The 15,802-nt window shown below is 39.1% G+C and overlaps 1 protein-coding gene across 3 annotated transcripts in view; it reads right to left on the bottom strand.

The window, feature by feature from the left end:
- LOC130924392 (potassium/sodium hyperpolarization-activated cyclic nucleotide-gated channel 1-like) overlaps positions 1-15,802 on the bottom strand; it is a 270,629-nt gene that overhangs the window by 26,007 nt on the left and 228,820 nt on the right. For all 3 annotated transcript variants that reach the window (XM_057850949.1, XM_057850945.1, XM_057850941.1), the window contains exon 7: positions 5,131-5,295. In XM_057850949.1, coding sequence (XP_057706932.1) covers positions 5,131-5,295 — 165 coding nt within the window. The remainder of the gene's footprint in view (positions 1-5,130; positions 5,296-15,802) is intronic.

The raw sequence follows: 15,802 nt of genomic DNA on the forward strand, positions 1-15,802 counted from the left end.
GAAGAGCAGTGCGCTGCCGCCGTTTTCGAAAGCCGTTTTCTGACCGGACTCACTCACGCAGCGACCCACTGTCTTGTCCGGTTCTCACGCCGCCGCCCGATAAGTGCCATTTTCGGCTTGGGATCGTCACGACGACCGCCCTCACCTAAGGTTCTACCTCGGCCGCCGAGAATGCGCTTTGTTCGTGCCGTTTGCCTTTTAGCTTTGACTTTTAATACTGTGGGTGATGAGGAAAGACTATTTACTGTGTCTAAAAATAATTATAGCGGACCGCCAGAAGCCAAATCAATTAAGACGCCACTTAAAGACATTCGACCCCAATCTCATTGATAAGCCGCTTGATTGTTTTTCAGCGAAAACGTGCCGAATATTGCCAACAATCGTCCTGCTTTGTCAGTGTTATATCAGTAAACCAGTGAGCATTGTTAGCATACTCATTGCAAAATGACTCCACACCATTGCAAAGGAGGTAATACTGAGTGTGAGCAGCAAAAATAAAAACTGTCCTTCTGTCCAAGGACACTCTTTTTTTCCTATATTCATTGTTGTTTTTTCGGTCAAATTTTTTGGCATATTGTCCTCATGAGTGAATGTTTCTAATCAATTTGAATTTGTTATTATTTACTGATTTTATTACATTTTATTTTTCAGTATCAAATGGTCAAAAATGTACCTTGAGTGTATTTTTACAGTTTGAATGTGACTTTTTTTTAATTCAGGCAAATTGATGCACGTCAAGTCTTCTCTGTTACAAACAAAACAATGTTAATAAAGTTATACTTTATTATAAGTTGATCTATGTTACTTTTTTTCTTTATTAGAAAAAAGGGACACAATATTAGGCAGATGCGTATTTATGATAGTAATTTTATAGACAAATAATACTATTTACAGTGGCGGCAGAGAGTTGGGGGGGGCGCGAAACATTTACGTCTTGCTTGGGGGGGCGTCGCAGAAAATAATTGAGAAGCACTGCTTTAGGTGATCATATTTTGATTTCCAAAAAGAGGACACAAATAATCCCTGTTTAGTCTTAAAGTTCATATGGATTGAGAGAATGCATGCACACATTGTGCGTGCATGACGTACACACGTACGGTCAGTTTGACCCGACTCTTGGCCTTGTAAGCAATATTGAAATATTGCTCATTTGGCGCACAGAAAGAAAACCGAGCATTCTAAGGCTTGTCTTTTTTTTCCTCCCATTTTTATTTTTTCTATAACTGTTGTCAAGTCCGCCTCTTCCTTAAAAACCGAGTTCAAGCTAGGTGCTAAAGCTAATGCACAGCTCCATCGATGCCGTTCTCTATGTCTTTCTTGCTCTTTGCTGACGTAATTGTTGCATGAATTCCGATTTGGAAGACTTGACAATTCAAACTGCAGCCACATTCTGGAAAAATGTGGCACAGATCGGATATTAACCACATACGACAGTGACCTAGATCGGATTTGAAATGGTCCACTTTTATGCGATCTGTCGCATTCAGACCGTCAAGTTACTGCCTCACTCGAGTGGGAAAAATATGAAAAATTCAGATTTATACATTAAGACCTGTGGTATGAACGTAGCCATAGTTTCTGTCATATGTTCACAATGACATTTTACATTTTCATATTTTACGTGGAGTACGTCAGCCTGCATCATAGCAGTGTTTGGGTTGTGTGACTCGTGTCACTCATGTGAGATGTGTTTCGCCAACTTCACTGGTGTTAGGATGTAATTCAAGCTAGGCTGCGCTCCAGCTTGGTTGTTTTGAAACACATGGTAAGATTTGTATTCTTATCTTGGAAAGTGAGAATATGCAATGTTGCATTAGCCTTTAAAGGCCTGTGCTGAGTTATCATCACACACTAAATATAACTCGTAGCATTAGCATAGCATTCACCTTTGCCTTAGATTTAGCATTTATCGTGTCGAGCGTCATTGTGGTTGCTACTACTACCCCCAAAATTTAGTGTTTCAAGATTTACCGGTAGTTAATTATGTAATAATTTTTTGACATGTATTTCTAATGGGTGCACACTTTAGTTAAAATTTGTCTGAATGTTTACTGGATTTCATAATCTAATTTGAGGTAACAACTACAGCAGTTTAAGATCTGGCACCTACCATTCTGGAGGGAGGATATTTAAGTTGGTTTAATTATGAGTGTTTGAGGTAGAGTTTTCAATGTTTGTTTAAATGCACATTAGTTGATTATTGTTTGAAGTTTATGTATTTTTCAATCTGTTTTTTTTTTATTAAGTTGAAAATGTTTGGTTAATTTGTTTTCATACCTCCCTAAGGTGGTCGTTAGTACTCTGTCCTTATTTAAACAGCCCCAGAGATGCGTCTGGAGGTCAGTTTTATGTTGGGCCCAAGATATTTTGGTACACTAGTTTCTTTTGTGACTTTTATTAAATTGAATTTTCACTTGAAATACCAGTGTCGTCATGTATCTTTGGTCAACTACAGTCATCTTAAACCAGTACTTCTCAAATACTGTGGCCGAGGGTGGTGTATGTGACTCGGTGAACATACAGTTGTGGTCAAAAGTTTACATACACTTGTGAAGAACATAATGTCATGGCTCTCTTGAGTTTCCAGTTATTTCTACAACTCTAATTTTTCTCAGATAGAGTGATTGGAAGAGATACTTCTTTGTCACAAACAGCATTCATGAAGTTTGGTTCTTTTATGACTTTATTATGGGTTAACAGAAAAAGTGATCAAATCTGCTGGGTCAAAAATATACATACATGGATCTGAAAAAGCGAATCATTGACTTGAACAAGTCAGGAAAGTCACACTTGGAGCCATTTCAAAGCAGCTGCAGGTCCCAAGAGCAACGGTGCAAACAAGTGTTTGTAAGTATAAAGTGCATGGCACTGTTTTGTCACTGCCACGATCAGGAAGAAAACGCAAGCTATCACCTGCTGCTGAGAGAAAATTGGTCAGGAGGGTGAAGATTCAACCGAGAATCACCAAAAAGCAGATCTGCCAAGAATTAGAAGCTGCTGGAACACAGGTGTCAGTGTCCACAGTCAAGCGTCTTTTGCATATCCATGGACTGAGAGGCTGCCGTGCAAGAAGGAAGCTCTTGCTCCAAAAGCGGCACCTTAAGGCTCGACTGAAGTTTGCTGCTGATCACATGGACAAAGATAAGACCTTCTGGAGGAAACGTCTGTGGTCAGACGAAACAAAAATCAAGCTGTTTGGCCACAATGCCCAGCAATATGTTTGGAGGAGAAAATGTGAGGCCTTTAACCCCAAGTACACCATGCCTACTGTCAAGCACAGTGGTGGTAGTATTATGCTGTGGGGCTGTTTTGCTTCCAATATAACTGGTGCTTTACAGAGAGTAAATGGGATAATGAAGAAGGAGGATTACCTTCAAATTCTTCAAGATAACCTAACGTCATCAGCCCGAAGATTGGGTCTTGGGCGCAGTTGGGTGGTCCAACAGGACAATGACCCCAAACACACATCAAAAGTGGTAATGGAATGGCTAAATCAGGCTAGAATTAAGGTTTTCGAATGGCCTTCCCAAAGTCCCGACTTGAACTTGTGGACAGTGCTGAAGAAACAAGTCCATGTCAGAGAGCCATCAAATTTAACTGAACTGTACCAATTCTGTCAAGAGGAGTGGTCAAAGATTCAACCAGAAGCTTGCCAGAAGCTTGTGGATGGCTACCAAAACGCCTAATTGAAGTGAAAATGGCCAAGGGACATGTTACCAAATATTAGCGCTGCTGTATGTATATTTTTGACCCAGCAGATTTGATCACTTTTTTCTGTTCACCCATAATAAAGTCATAAAAGAACCAAACTTCATGAATGTTTTTTGTGACAAAGAAGTATCTGTTCAATCACTCTATCAGAGAAAAATCAGAGTTGTAGAAATAACTGGAAACTCAAGAGAGCCATGACATTATGTTCTTCACAAGTCTATGTAAACTTTTGACCACAACTGTACTTTTTTGCCATACTAGAATAAAATGTAATTGCACATCCACTCAGTAGGTGACAGTGGTGCTTTCATTTTCAGAGTGTGCGCAGTATTTTTTTGAACCGAACTGGAGACATGAAGAGCTAAGACGAGGAAATATGATGAAGCGTATGAATCGTTTGGCTTTGACTTTTAAAACAGTGGGAGACGAGGAAAGACCAGTGTATTTACTGTATCTAAAAATGTTTGCAGCAGACAGCAAGAAGCCAAATCAATTTAGATGTCACTTAAAGATATTAGACGCCAATCACATTGATACGCTACTTGATTTTTTTTCAGCAAAAATTTGGCCGAATATTGCCAACAATCGTCCCGCTTTGTCAGTGTTGCATCAGTAAACCAGCGAGCACTGTTAGCATCATATAAGGTGGCTTACCAAGTTGCAAAGTGCAAAAAAAAAAAAAAAAAAAAAAAAAAAAAAAAAAAAAAACACCATAGCAAAGGAGCTGATGCTGCCTGCAGCAAAAATAAAAACGGTCCTTTTGTCCAATGACACTATCGTTTTAATTCTATTAATTTTTGTTTTTCCGAACATTATTTGGCATATTGTCCTGGTGAGTTAATGTTGCTAATCAATTAAATTAATTGTAAATAAAGTTGTATTTTATTGAAGGTTGATATAAAAGACATTTTTTCTTTAATATTAAAAATGACACAGTGTTATGTAAGAGTACTTATAATAATATACATTTAATAGACAAATTATACTATCTACAGAAAATAATTGAGAAGCACCGTCTTAAACTCTCAGACAACTATTTTTCACATACTATTTGTGGCGTCCAGTTGTTTTTTTTTTGCATTGAAAACAATGTACTGTTTTCCTGCTGAGTGTGTATAATCATCACAAACTTGGCGTTGTCCTTGTGCTCGTCTGTCAGTGTTGTTTCGGTAACAGTTGGAGACTTATTTATTTATATTTTCTGGACAAAAATATAAACTTTACAGAGGAAGACATTTTGAGTAACCGACACCAAAACTAGCCCAAATTTGTCTGTGATAATGTCTACCAAAACGAAACGAAGACGAACACATTTTGAAATGACTGAAATATGACTAAGACTAATACATACAGTATTTTTGTCCAAAAGACTAAGACGAAAATTAAAAGGGCTGCCAAAAATAACGCTAGTATTCTTACCAATTCTGTCCAGTCTGTCCAAGGCGACTGTCTCAAACGCCCTTCGCATCATGGGATACTCCTCCAACACCTCGTTGAAGTTGTCCACCGACAGAGAGTACAGACGACAGTATGTGTCGGCTCGCACACTGGCCGTCCGTCTGCCGCGAGTCAGCAAACAAATTTCTAGATTTAAAAGACAAAACCAAATAAAACATACCATTAATTAAGTTATGTGTATCATTCGCAGCTGCAATGCAAAGGCCTGGTGACTGAAATAAACTACACAGCGAACTTAACTACAGTATCAGTATAATGGGGAAAACAGGTTTACTATTGGGAAACAACACTTAGAATGCACCATATAAAGTGTACTACTCAGTTGTGCACTTATCAAGGAATAAGCGCAATTGTCTGTCCAAGCTAACCCTATTACAATAATACAAAGAGATGAACAAGGTAAAGAATAATGGCTACCATTATATGTAGAACTCCAAGAGCCTTTTGGATATAGTCAATTTTATTCACTGCTCATGTGTAATACAGTAATAAAGTTTCGACACGGTTTTTATATAGTTTTTTTTTCTTTTTGCTGAACTTGGTCAGAATTATCCAATCTCAAAAAGCATCACTTTCCAGGAAACGGAAAAAATTTACGTAACGTATTTTTTTGCATTTACGACTGACTTTGTAGGGAAAAAAACAATCACGGCTCGAGCAATACTGTAGATTAGTGAAAAAAATCTGATGTGTATCAAATTTGGACAGATGAGGCTTAGGCCATTGATAGACACTTACATTAGTTACGTTCAGTTGGGAATCAAATGTCAAAATGCATGAGGGTTGGCCACTCATGAAAAGTAGTTACAGAACACCACACACTACGTGACAGTTCAGTCACCTTCGGCCCAGCGAATGGACGGCTGGACACTTCCCAAAGATGAGCAAAGTCCATAATCGCTCCAAATCCCTCACATCAAAGTAGAGCGGTTTAATCTACCAGGCAACACAAATACTCAGATAAAAAGCAAGGAAGAGTGTCAAATTTCACACGTCGTCTAAAACAAGACAGTTTTATGATTCAAGATTCAAACCCCGAAACTCTGAACTGTAATCCTTGTGGGCTAAACACTAGCCCATCATGCTGCCCTAGTATGTTCCTTAAAGATAAAATGATATACTAGTACACTGCTGGCCAAAAGTATTGGCTTCCCTGCAATTCTGTCAGATAATTCTCAATTTCTATTGAATTAAAATTAAAATTATTGCAATTACAAATGCTTTGGTAGTAATATCTTCATTTATTTTGCTTGCAATGAAAAAACACACAAAAAAAAAAAAAAATTACCATTTTGCACAAAACTTCAAAATTGGCCGAACAAAAGTATTGGCACCCTTTGTAAAATCATGTGATGCTTCTCTAATTTGTGTAATTAACAGCACCTGTTACTTACCTGTGGCACATAACAGGTAGTGGCAATAACTAAATAACATTGCAGACAGTTAAAATGGATTAAAGTTGACTCAACCTCTGTCCTGTGTCCTTGTGTGTACCACATTGAGCACGGAGAAAAGAAAGAAGACCAAAGAAATGTCTGAGGACTTGAGAAGCAAAATTGTGAGGAATAATGGGCAATCTTAAAGCTACAAGTCCATCTCCAAAGACTTGAATGTTCCTGTGTCTACCGTGCGCAGTGTCATCAATAAGTGTAAAGCCCATGGCCCTGTGGCTAACCTCCCTAGATGTGGACGGAAAGGAAACAGTGACAAGAGATTTCAACGAAAGATTGTGTGAATGGTGGATAAAGAACCTCGACTAACATCCAAACAAGTTCAAGCTGTCCTGCAGTTTGAGGGTACATCTGTGTAATCCGTACTATCCGTTCGCGTTGAATGAAAAGGGACTCTATGGTAGGTTACCCAGGAAGACCCCACTTCTGACCCAGAGACATAAAAAAAAGCCAGGCTGGAGTTTGCCAAAACTTACATGAGAAAGCCAATGTTTTGGAAGAATGTTCTCTAGTCAGATGAGACAAAAGTAAAGTTTTTTGGGAAAGGGCATCAACAGAGTTTACAGAGAAAAAACGAGGCCTTCAAAGAAAAGAACACAGTCCCCACAGTCAAACATGGTGGAGGTTCCTTGATGTTTTGGGGTTGCTTTGCTGCCTCTGGTACTGGACTGCTTGACCATGTGCATGGCAATATGAAGTCTGAAGACTACCGACAAATTTTGCAGCATTATGTAGGGCCAAGTGAGAAAAAGCTGAAAGAATCACCAAAGACCGGTTAGCAACTTACTGAAAGGAAAGTGATATTACTTGGTCCATCCCCCTCTTGCACACAAGCTCTTCATTGGCTGCTCGTCGCAGATTCAGAAGTGAGTGTCACTGAGTGACAGACAGGGGCACTGCAATTCACTCACAGCAATGGGTGGTGAGGATCTTATTTTGTTTTTCCGATCCAAAAACAGCCGTTTCGGTCGAAATTTGTCATGATCGCGATTTTTGTCCATCCAAGGCGTGCACAATTGCAGTACACATGCATGCTAGATAGTTTACATATTACTATTGGCTACTACAAAAACAGCGTTCTATTTCACCTAAAAGTTTTTGAGTTTTTGGATTGGAAATGAAAACGTCCTTGTATTATAATAAAAATTCCAGCCGCTACACGGCGCGATGACACACAAACACATTGGAAAACTAAAAGGTCCAATAAGCCTCAGTTTAACACCTAATTTTCCCAATCATAACACTCAAATAAATTGCACATGAATATCCAACAGCGCTTTGCATGGTGGCAGCTCAACAACAACAAACAATAATATGGCTACAATGCAAGCCATTTGAAATTCTACACGCTTTAAATATGGAACTTTTCCACACTGGGATATATTATAAACTATCATAATCATCTTCATTTTTTACCTCGAATTGAATTTTGAAAGAAAAACATCGGTAATTCGTTTTGCGCTATGTTAACGTCTCCTCTACCAACAGTTAACTTTTCCGTTCCAAAAGCGTGTTATCCAATGCGAACTGGTTGCATGCAAGGTGTCAGGTGGTGAGCATGTTATTAACAATAACAACAACAAAAAACATATAAAATGTGCGATATCAGACGCTGCAGCTTGCGTCTCAACGCCCTCCCATGCAAGAATGTGATTCGTTCGATCTCGTTCCTCCAAACGATTCGTTCAAAAAGAACAAATCGTTCGCGACTGATACAACACTACGAACAACAAAAAAAGAGCAAGTAACCCCTTTGAAGTCTTTTTTCTCTTGTCCCACCCAACATCTAGCTAAACAGCTAGCTCCTGCTCCTGAGAAAAAGCTAACATCAGTACAGATTTGCAACACGGCGATTACACCGAATATTGTATACATCAAATGGATCATGACATTAAAAAATACCATAGAACTGTAAGATATTTTGAAACCAAAATATCTTTCAGTTCTGGAATGACCTTTGTGCGCATGTGCAGAACCGAATCAAAACATTGTTGCAAACCATTTGTAGCATTAAAATACCAACTTCTGCTAAAGACTGAGATCTGCCAGGCCTCATCTGCCTTAGCCAGTCAAGAAACTAATGGCCCATTTAACAGGTTTGCACTACAGTAATATAGAGCTTCTGCACTGTGTGTGCATCTGTCTGCCCTGTACATTGTGTAGTTACATGCGTGTGTGTGCGGGTGTCTGCACAGAAGGAATATGCATGCATGCATGATCGCGCCGCTGTTCGTGTTTTATTCATGAGAGCTTTTCAATGTAAGTGGTGGTGATAAAAGAGGCTATATATTCTATATATATGCATATGCGAATATGAATGCAGTTACGAGGCTGTCGTGAAGTTTTGGTTTATTTCTTTGTATTCAATATATATTTGTATATGTGTCTTTGAGTTCATTTCATCCAATAGCTTTTTAGTGTTCATCTCCTTTCTTGCTATCCTATCCCATTTTTCTTCTCAGAAGCCCTTTTCCCGTTTATCCCCTTCGTGTTCAGCATGTAGGAAAACACAGACATGCTAACACACGGCTCCCGGTGCGCATGAGGCCATGTCTCCTTTAATCAATGAAAACATTTGTAGCGCCGGCTGTTGTTTACGTTTGGCTGCAAGTGTATGATGGCGTCGTGTGAGAACGCGGGCACGAGGTGAAGCACAATGACTAGGCTGCGTTAAAGGCTGGTAACAATCATGGCCTATCATATCAACGCTCATCACCGCCACGACCTAGTTTAGTGAGAAAAGAGCTGTAGGCGTCTCACTTTAACTTTCTCACCTGCATCGCTTTATATCCAAAGTAATTTGATAGATTATTCATAGTAGTTAGCATGCTTTCCTCACAGTTTTGTGATTCGAGATTTCAAATCTCTGAACTGGCTTTCCTGTGTGTAATTTGCTCTACCCGCGCTTATGTAATTTTAATTCTAACAATATACAGTGCTGTGAAACTGTGAAAGAGGGATATTTTTTGAGTTTTCTTTTGCTGCACCTGGAAAAAAAAACAATAATATTGCCTTGATTTTTGGACTATAAAGCGCACCTGGATATAAAAATGCTGTATTTACTCACACAAGCAACAATGAACAATAAGCCACATGTGTCCTCCTTGTATTGGGCGATATTTTCACCACCTTTTCAGCTTGTAATAATTTATAAAATAAACCACACTGGACGATGAGCAGCAGAGGAGAAAAGTTGCAGCTTATAGTACGAAAATTACGGTGCATTGTAATAGTTTTAATCACACAGAGACACGTGTTACTACAGTAAAACTGTGAGGGAAAAAAACTGAGTAGGAAACAACAAGTACTGCTGTATGTGGAACAGTAACAGTGCAATAATGTTGTTCCATACAAGATAATTAAGATTGTAACCGAAATCAAAATCGAAACATAGTAAGACAGCCAGGCTCCCACCCGATTTTGTCAATTCCTAATTAGACATGTGCCGATTACTGGTTTCAACATACAGTGGGGCAAATAAGTATTTAGTCAACCACTAATTGTGCAAGTTGTCCCACTGGAAAATATTACAGAGGCCTGTAATTGTCAACATGGGTAAACCTCAACCATGAGAGACAGAATGTGAAAAAAAAAAACAGAAAATCACATTGTTTGATTTTTAAAGAATTTATTTGCAAATCATGGTGGAAAATAAGTTTTTGGTCAATACCAAAAGTTCATCTTAATACTTTGTTATGTACCCTTTGTTGGCAATAACGGAGGCCAAACGTTTTCTGTAACTCTTCACAAGCTTTTCACACACTGTTGCTGGTATTTTGGCCCATTCCTCCATGCAGATATCCTCTAGAGCAGTGATGTATTGTGGCTGTTGTTGGGCAACACGGACTTTCAACTCCCTCCACAGATTTTCTATGGGGTTGAGATCGGGAGACTGGTTAGGCCACTCCAGGACCTTGTAATGCTTCTTACGAAGCCACTCCTTTGTTGCCCTGGCTGTGTGTTTGGGATAATTGTCATGCTGAAAGACCCAGCCACGTCTCATCTTCAATGCCCTTGCTGATGGAAGGAAAATTTTACTCAAAATCTCCCAATACATAGCCCCATTCATTCTTTCCTTCACACAGATCAGTCGTCCTGGTCCCTTTGCAGAAAAACAGCCCCAAAGCATGATGTTTCCATCCCCATGCTTCACAGTGGGTATGGTGTTCTTCGGATGCAATTCAGTTCATCTTTCTCCTCCAAACACTAGAACCTGTGTTTCTACCAAAAAGTTCTATTTTGATTTTATCTGACCATAACACCAGTCATCCAAATGCTCGCTAGCGAACCGCAGACGGGCCTGGACGTGTACTGACTTCAGCAGGGGGACACGTCTGGCAGTGCAGGATTTGAGTCCCTGGCGGCGCATTGTGTTACTGATAGTAGCCTTTGTTACTGTGGTCCCAGCTCTCTGTAGGTCATTCACTAGGTCCCCCCGTGTGGTTCTGGGATTTTTGCTCACGGTTCTTGTTAGCAGTTTTGACGCCACGGCGTGAGATCTTGCATGGAGCCCCAGATCGAGGGAGATTATCAGTGGTCTTTTATGTCTTCCATTTTCTAATAATTGCTCCAACAGTTGGCTCCCACAGTTGATTTCTTTACATCAAGCGTTTTACCTATTGCAGATTCAGTCTTCCCAGCCTGGTGCAGGTCTACAATTTTGTCTCTGGTGTCCTTCGACGGCTCTTTGGTCTTGGCCATAGTGGAGTTTGGAGTGTGACTGACTGACTGACATTGTGGACATATGTCTTTTATTCCGATAATGAGTTAAAACAGGTGCCATTAAAACAGGTAGCGAGTGGAGCCTCGTTAGACCTCGTTAGACCTCGTTAGAAGAAGTTACACCTCCTTGACAGCCAGAAATCTTGCTTGTTTGTAGGTGACCAAATACTTATTTTCCACTCTAATTTGGAAATAGATTCTTTAAAAATCAAACAATGTGATTTTCAGTTTTTTTTCCACATTCATGGTTGAGGTTTACCCATGTTGACAATTACAGGCCTCTCTAATCTTTTCAAGTAGGAGAACTTGCACAATTGGTGGTTGACTAAATACTTATTTGCCTCAATGTACCTGCAGGAAAAAACATCAACGGTAATATTGACCTAAAAAATTTTGAGCATGACAGGCCTTAAAAGTTTGGTTTTGAATATTGAAAACAACCTTGTGTTCACTCATAGAGGTTTATTGATTTACACCTGCCCTAACTTTGATAGATACATAGGATTGATGCCCTACAATTGAATGAGTAACTAATCTCAATATTGCACCACCCCTTGCTGTAGGCTTTTGCTCCACATTGACCCAAATGAGGACAAGTTTCATAAGTTGTATGGTTATGAGTTCATAGACTGTCCTGAATATGAGTGGGTGCACTTTTGTTTTGTTGTGATGTAGAATAGGATTTGTTTTTGTTTTGTTCAGGAACCATATTTATTCAATGAATGAGTTAAAAAGAGATCCCGAACATCTCACTGTCATACCGAATATTAGAGCATGAATTTTCCTATGAATTATTAAGCTAAGAATTTACATAACTTCAACTATCAAACATTTTCTGTAATTGGCTTGTCCAGTCCAGTTTATGACCTCTTGTCCCAAGTCAGCTGGAATAGGTTCAAGTTCATCTCCTACAAGTGCAAAAGAAAATGGATGGTATAGGATACAAACACAGCAAAGAAACAACAAAAGAAATGACCGCCAATATTGTTCTGATCATAGTTTTCACTATGTAGCAGGATCTTAAATTCTAATGGAGTGTAAATTGGAATGGACTGAGAACGCGTGATGGACAATTGGACGGTGAGGACCAAATGTGAGTGAGGAACATGAAGTGCATATGAAAAAAGGAGACAATAGCAGAGCAGAGCATGGCCAAGTAGAGAAGGCAGCTGTGAATAGGCGAGTATAAAAATACCCTACGTGTGTGTGTGTATTTGTGCGTTGCATGCACTGTAAGTGGTTGCTAGCGGGGGCAGCCCTGGCTGGAGTAGCACCGGCGGTAGCAGCGCTGCAGTAATCCCCTCTGGAGAGGAGCACCGCAGTGCTGTATTAAATCCTCTTGTCCTGTGGCTTTCTGGATGAAGCCGGCGTGGCCAAGATGAGCTGCTGGGGCTGCAGGCAGTCAGCCCTCTGGCCTCGTGGACGTGTCTTTGCACACAAGTCAAGCTCACACACTAAGAGGGGCCTATGAGAGCAGGGGGACGAAAGAAATATCCGCGGTTGGGTTTGGAGCCGTAGCAAAACCCACTCAAGGCGAAACAGTAAGATGTCTCCGAGCAGAGTGTTGTCCTGAAACAAGGTCTTAAATTACAGAGAGTGCAAAGTACGAGAGCATTTAACATGCAATAAATACAAAACGGCTACAGAAGAAATGTTTTCCAGCATCAGACAGTCATCAACATAAAACACTTGTTAACTTTACAGTCAATCTTTTAGTGGGTGGTCAGGTTGGATGGGTATAAAGTACACTGTAAAACCTGCTGAGTTGGTTCAAATTAAATGGCTTGAGGAAACAGTGCAAAAACTCGTCTGAGTTTAATACAATAAATCCAGTTAAAACTACAACAAACAAAAAAAATTAAACATTGTGAAGAATCACAGATTAATTCTACTAAAAATGATACTCAAAATTAATTGTGTAAAATGGTGGATATACTAAGTGTCACTCTACCTCGAGGCACTCAAAACGCTTCTCATTCACCTCCCGATGACACACCATCAGGAACAATATGGGTTAGTACCCTCTTCAAGGACATTTCGACGTGCGTATTCCAGTGCGCACATTTTATTGTATATTTATTATAGACACAAGCAATATACACACCACTCAAACCAAACGAAAAGTCCTGCAAGTGACCCTCAACCCAATTATAATGAATCATTATTTGTGGGATGTAATCGGAAATCTCGTAAACATGACTCAATTAAGTAATACATACCGTAACTTTCGCACTGTAAGGCCACCTTACTATAAGCCGCCAGCCACGAAATTTGACACGAAAACGACATTTGTTCATAGATAGGGGTGTAACAGTACACAAAAATCTTGGTTCGGTACGTACCTCGGTTTTGAGGTCACGGTTCGGTTCATTTTCGGTACAGTAAAAAAACAAAATGCAAAATATAAATGTGCTAGTTTATTACACACCTTTGTGCTTTCAACAATAGGAACATTAGCCTATACAAAGCTAGAATTCTGCTAAAAAAGTAGCGGGTATTTAAAGATAATCCAACAACAATTTGCCTTTCAGACCCTACGTATTGGTCAGCTTTCTTTGAAAGAAAGAAGAAAAAAGAAGTCCTGTGCTAAAGAGAAAAGCAATCCCAATGACAAAGATCAATGCCTCAATGAATCTTTTTTTTTTTTTTTTTTTTATGAACGGTTTTCAAAAGCTTGATTGGTGGATTTTCTCAAGTTAAAACGCCACACAGAAATTAATAAATTTAATTGTGTAAGCAGGATCTGTGTATTATTCTTATTATTTAATTACATGTGTTTTAGCTCATTTCAATTTATTTTATTATGTGTTTATATTTTAGAAATGCGATGTAGTTTTCATTTATATTGCATATCTTATATTGTATAACTTTAGTTCCTATGTGAATATTAGTTCCTACTTGTTTTGTTGTGGTAGGAGGGTTTTGTATTGAACACCGGGCCGTGTTGGTTATTATTATAGCAGAGAAGACAGCAGTAAATCAACAAAGACAAGTCACCTGTGCCCCGATCTACCACTCAAGAGATCTGATGGACTCAAAAAGTGGGTTAAGATTGCATATTAGTTTGAAAATCGACCGGATCCACCCTATTTTTACACTAGTGACTTCCGGTCTGCCCAATCCTAGCTACCGGTCGCGTCTCGCGTCAAATAATAAACTGCTGTTCTTTTCGCGTGCGTCGTGTTGAGCCACTTCTGGGACGCGCCTAACACGCGGCCTCACTGCGACTGGTGTGCATTGGCTGATTGACTTTAACGCCCACGTTTTACTGTGTTCTCGCGGCGGCCACGTTGTCGTGCCGTTGTCGTTTCTTGGTTATACTGTCCTACCGTGTTGGTCCTCATTATAGTAGAGAAGACGGAGTAAATATAATCTACACAAAGAAACTGTAACCCGATCGACTCACAGCCTCGAAAAGTAAGGGTTACATTACGTCAGAACCTCGTTCGGTACACCTCCGTTCCGAACCGAGCACCACGTACCGAAACGGTTCAATACAAATACATGTACCGTTACACCCTTATTCATAGATAAGCCGCACTTGGACTATAAGCCACATCTGTCCTCACTGTATTATGGGATATTTACACCAAAAGATATTAACCAGTAACACTTTATTTGACAGCAGCAGAATACGACTGTCATAAGACCAAATGAACCACCGTGCTTCATTGCTTCAAGGGGCTAAATAACAATAAAAATCATGTTCTGTGTCATCATCATGTTATTTCTTCAGTTACTGTTCCAGTTGTTTCATTAATTGCTAGTTATGGTATTTGGTAACACTTATTTTGACAGCTGCACCATAAGACTGTCATCAGACAATCATAATTATGATATGACACTATCATGAGCATTAATGAATGCTTATAACAGAAGTCATTTTGTGTTATCCGGCAAATTATGGATGTAAAGTAGCCGAGATGGACATAAATGGAGTTAGGGACATAATTTGCCGGAGACACTTAATGACATTTGTCATAAGCATTCCGTAATGCCCATGATAGTGTCAAATAAAGTGTTACCTATTAACCCAAATAAATCAACAAATAAGTCGGACTGCACTATAAACCGCAGGATTTAAAATGAAGGAAAAAAATAGCGGCTTATAGTTTGAAAATTAAGCTATTTATATATACTGTATATAAGTTTTGAATTAAGTCTCATAACTAAAATAGATCATTTTACCGAATTAAACTGTTAAAATTGTTAATCAACAATTAAATGGTAGATTATTTGTTCTCATTTTCTTGTTTTATTTTTTTTTTTAAAGTTGATAAACGTTGCTTGTTCAATTTGTACCTAATTTAACTATCTACATTAAAGACAAAAAGAAAAACATACAGCGATTGGTTAATTTTGTAATTCTTCATTTGTTTGACTAACAATTGAAAATGAAAATAGTTCATGGGGAAAATATGGGATCACTTAATCAGTTGACTTGCTTTAAATGATCCATG

The sequence above is a fragment of the Corythoichthys intestinalis genome, chromosome 1 (assembly GCF_030265065.1).
Source record: "Corythoichthys intestinalis isolate RoL2023-P3 chromosome 1, ASM3026506v1, whole genome shotgun sequence".
Taxonomy (NCBI): domain Eukaryota; kingdom Metazoa; phylum Chordata; class Actinopteri; order Syngnathiformes; family Syngnathidae; genus Corythoichthys; species Corythoichthys intestinalis.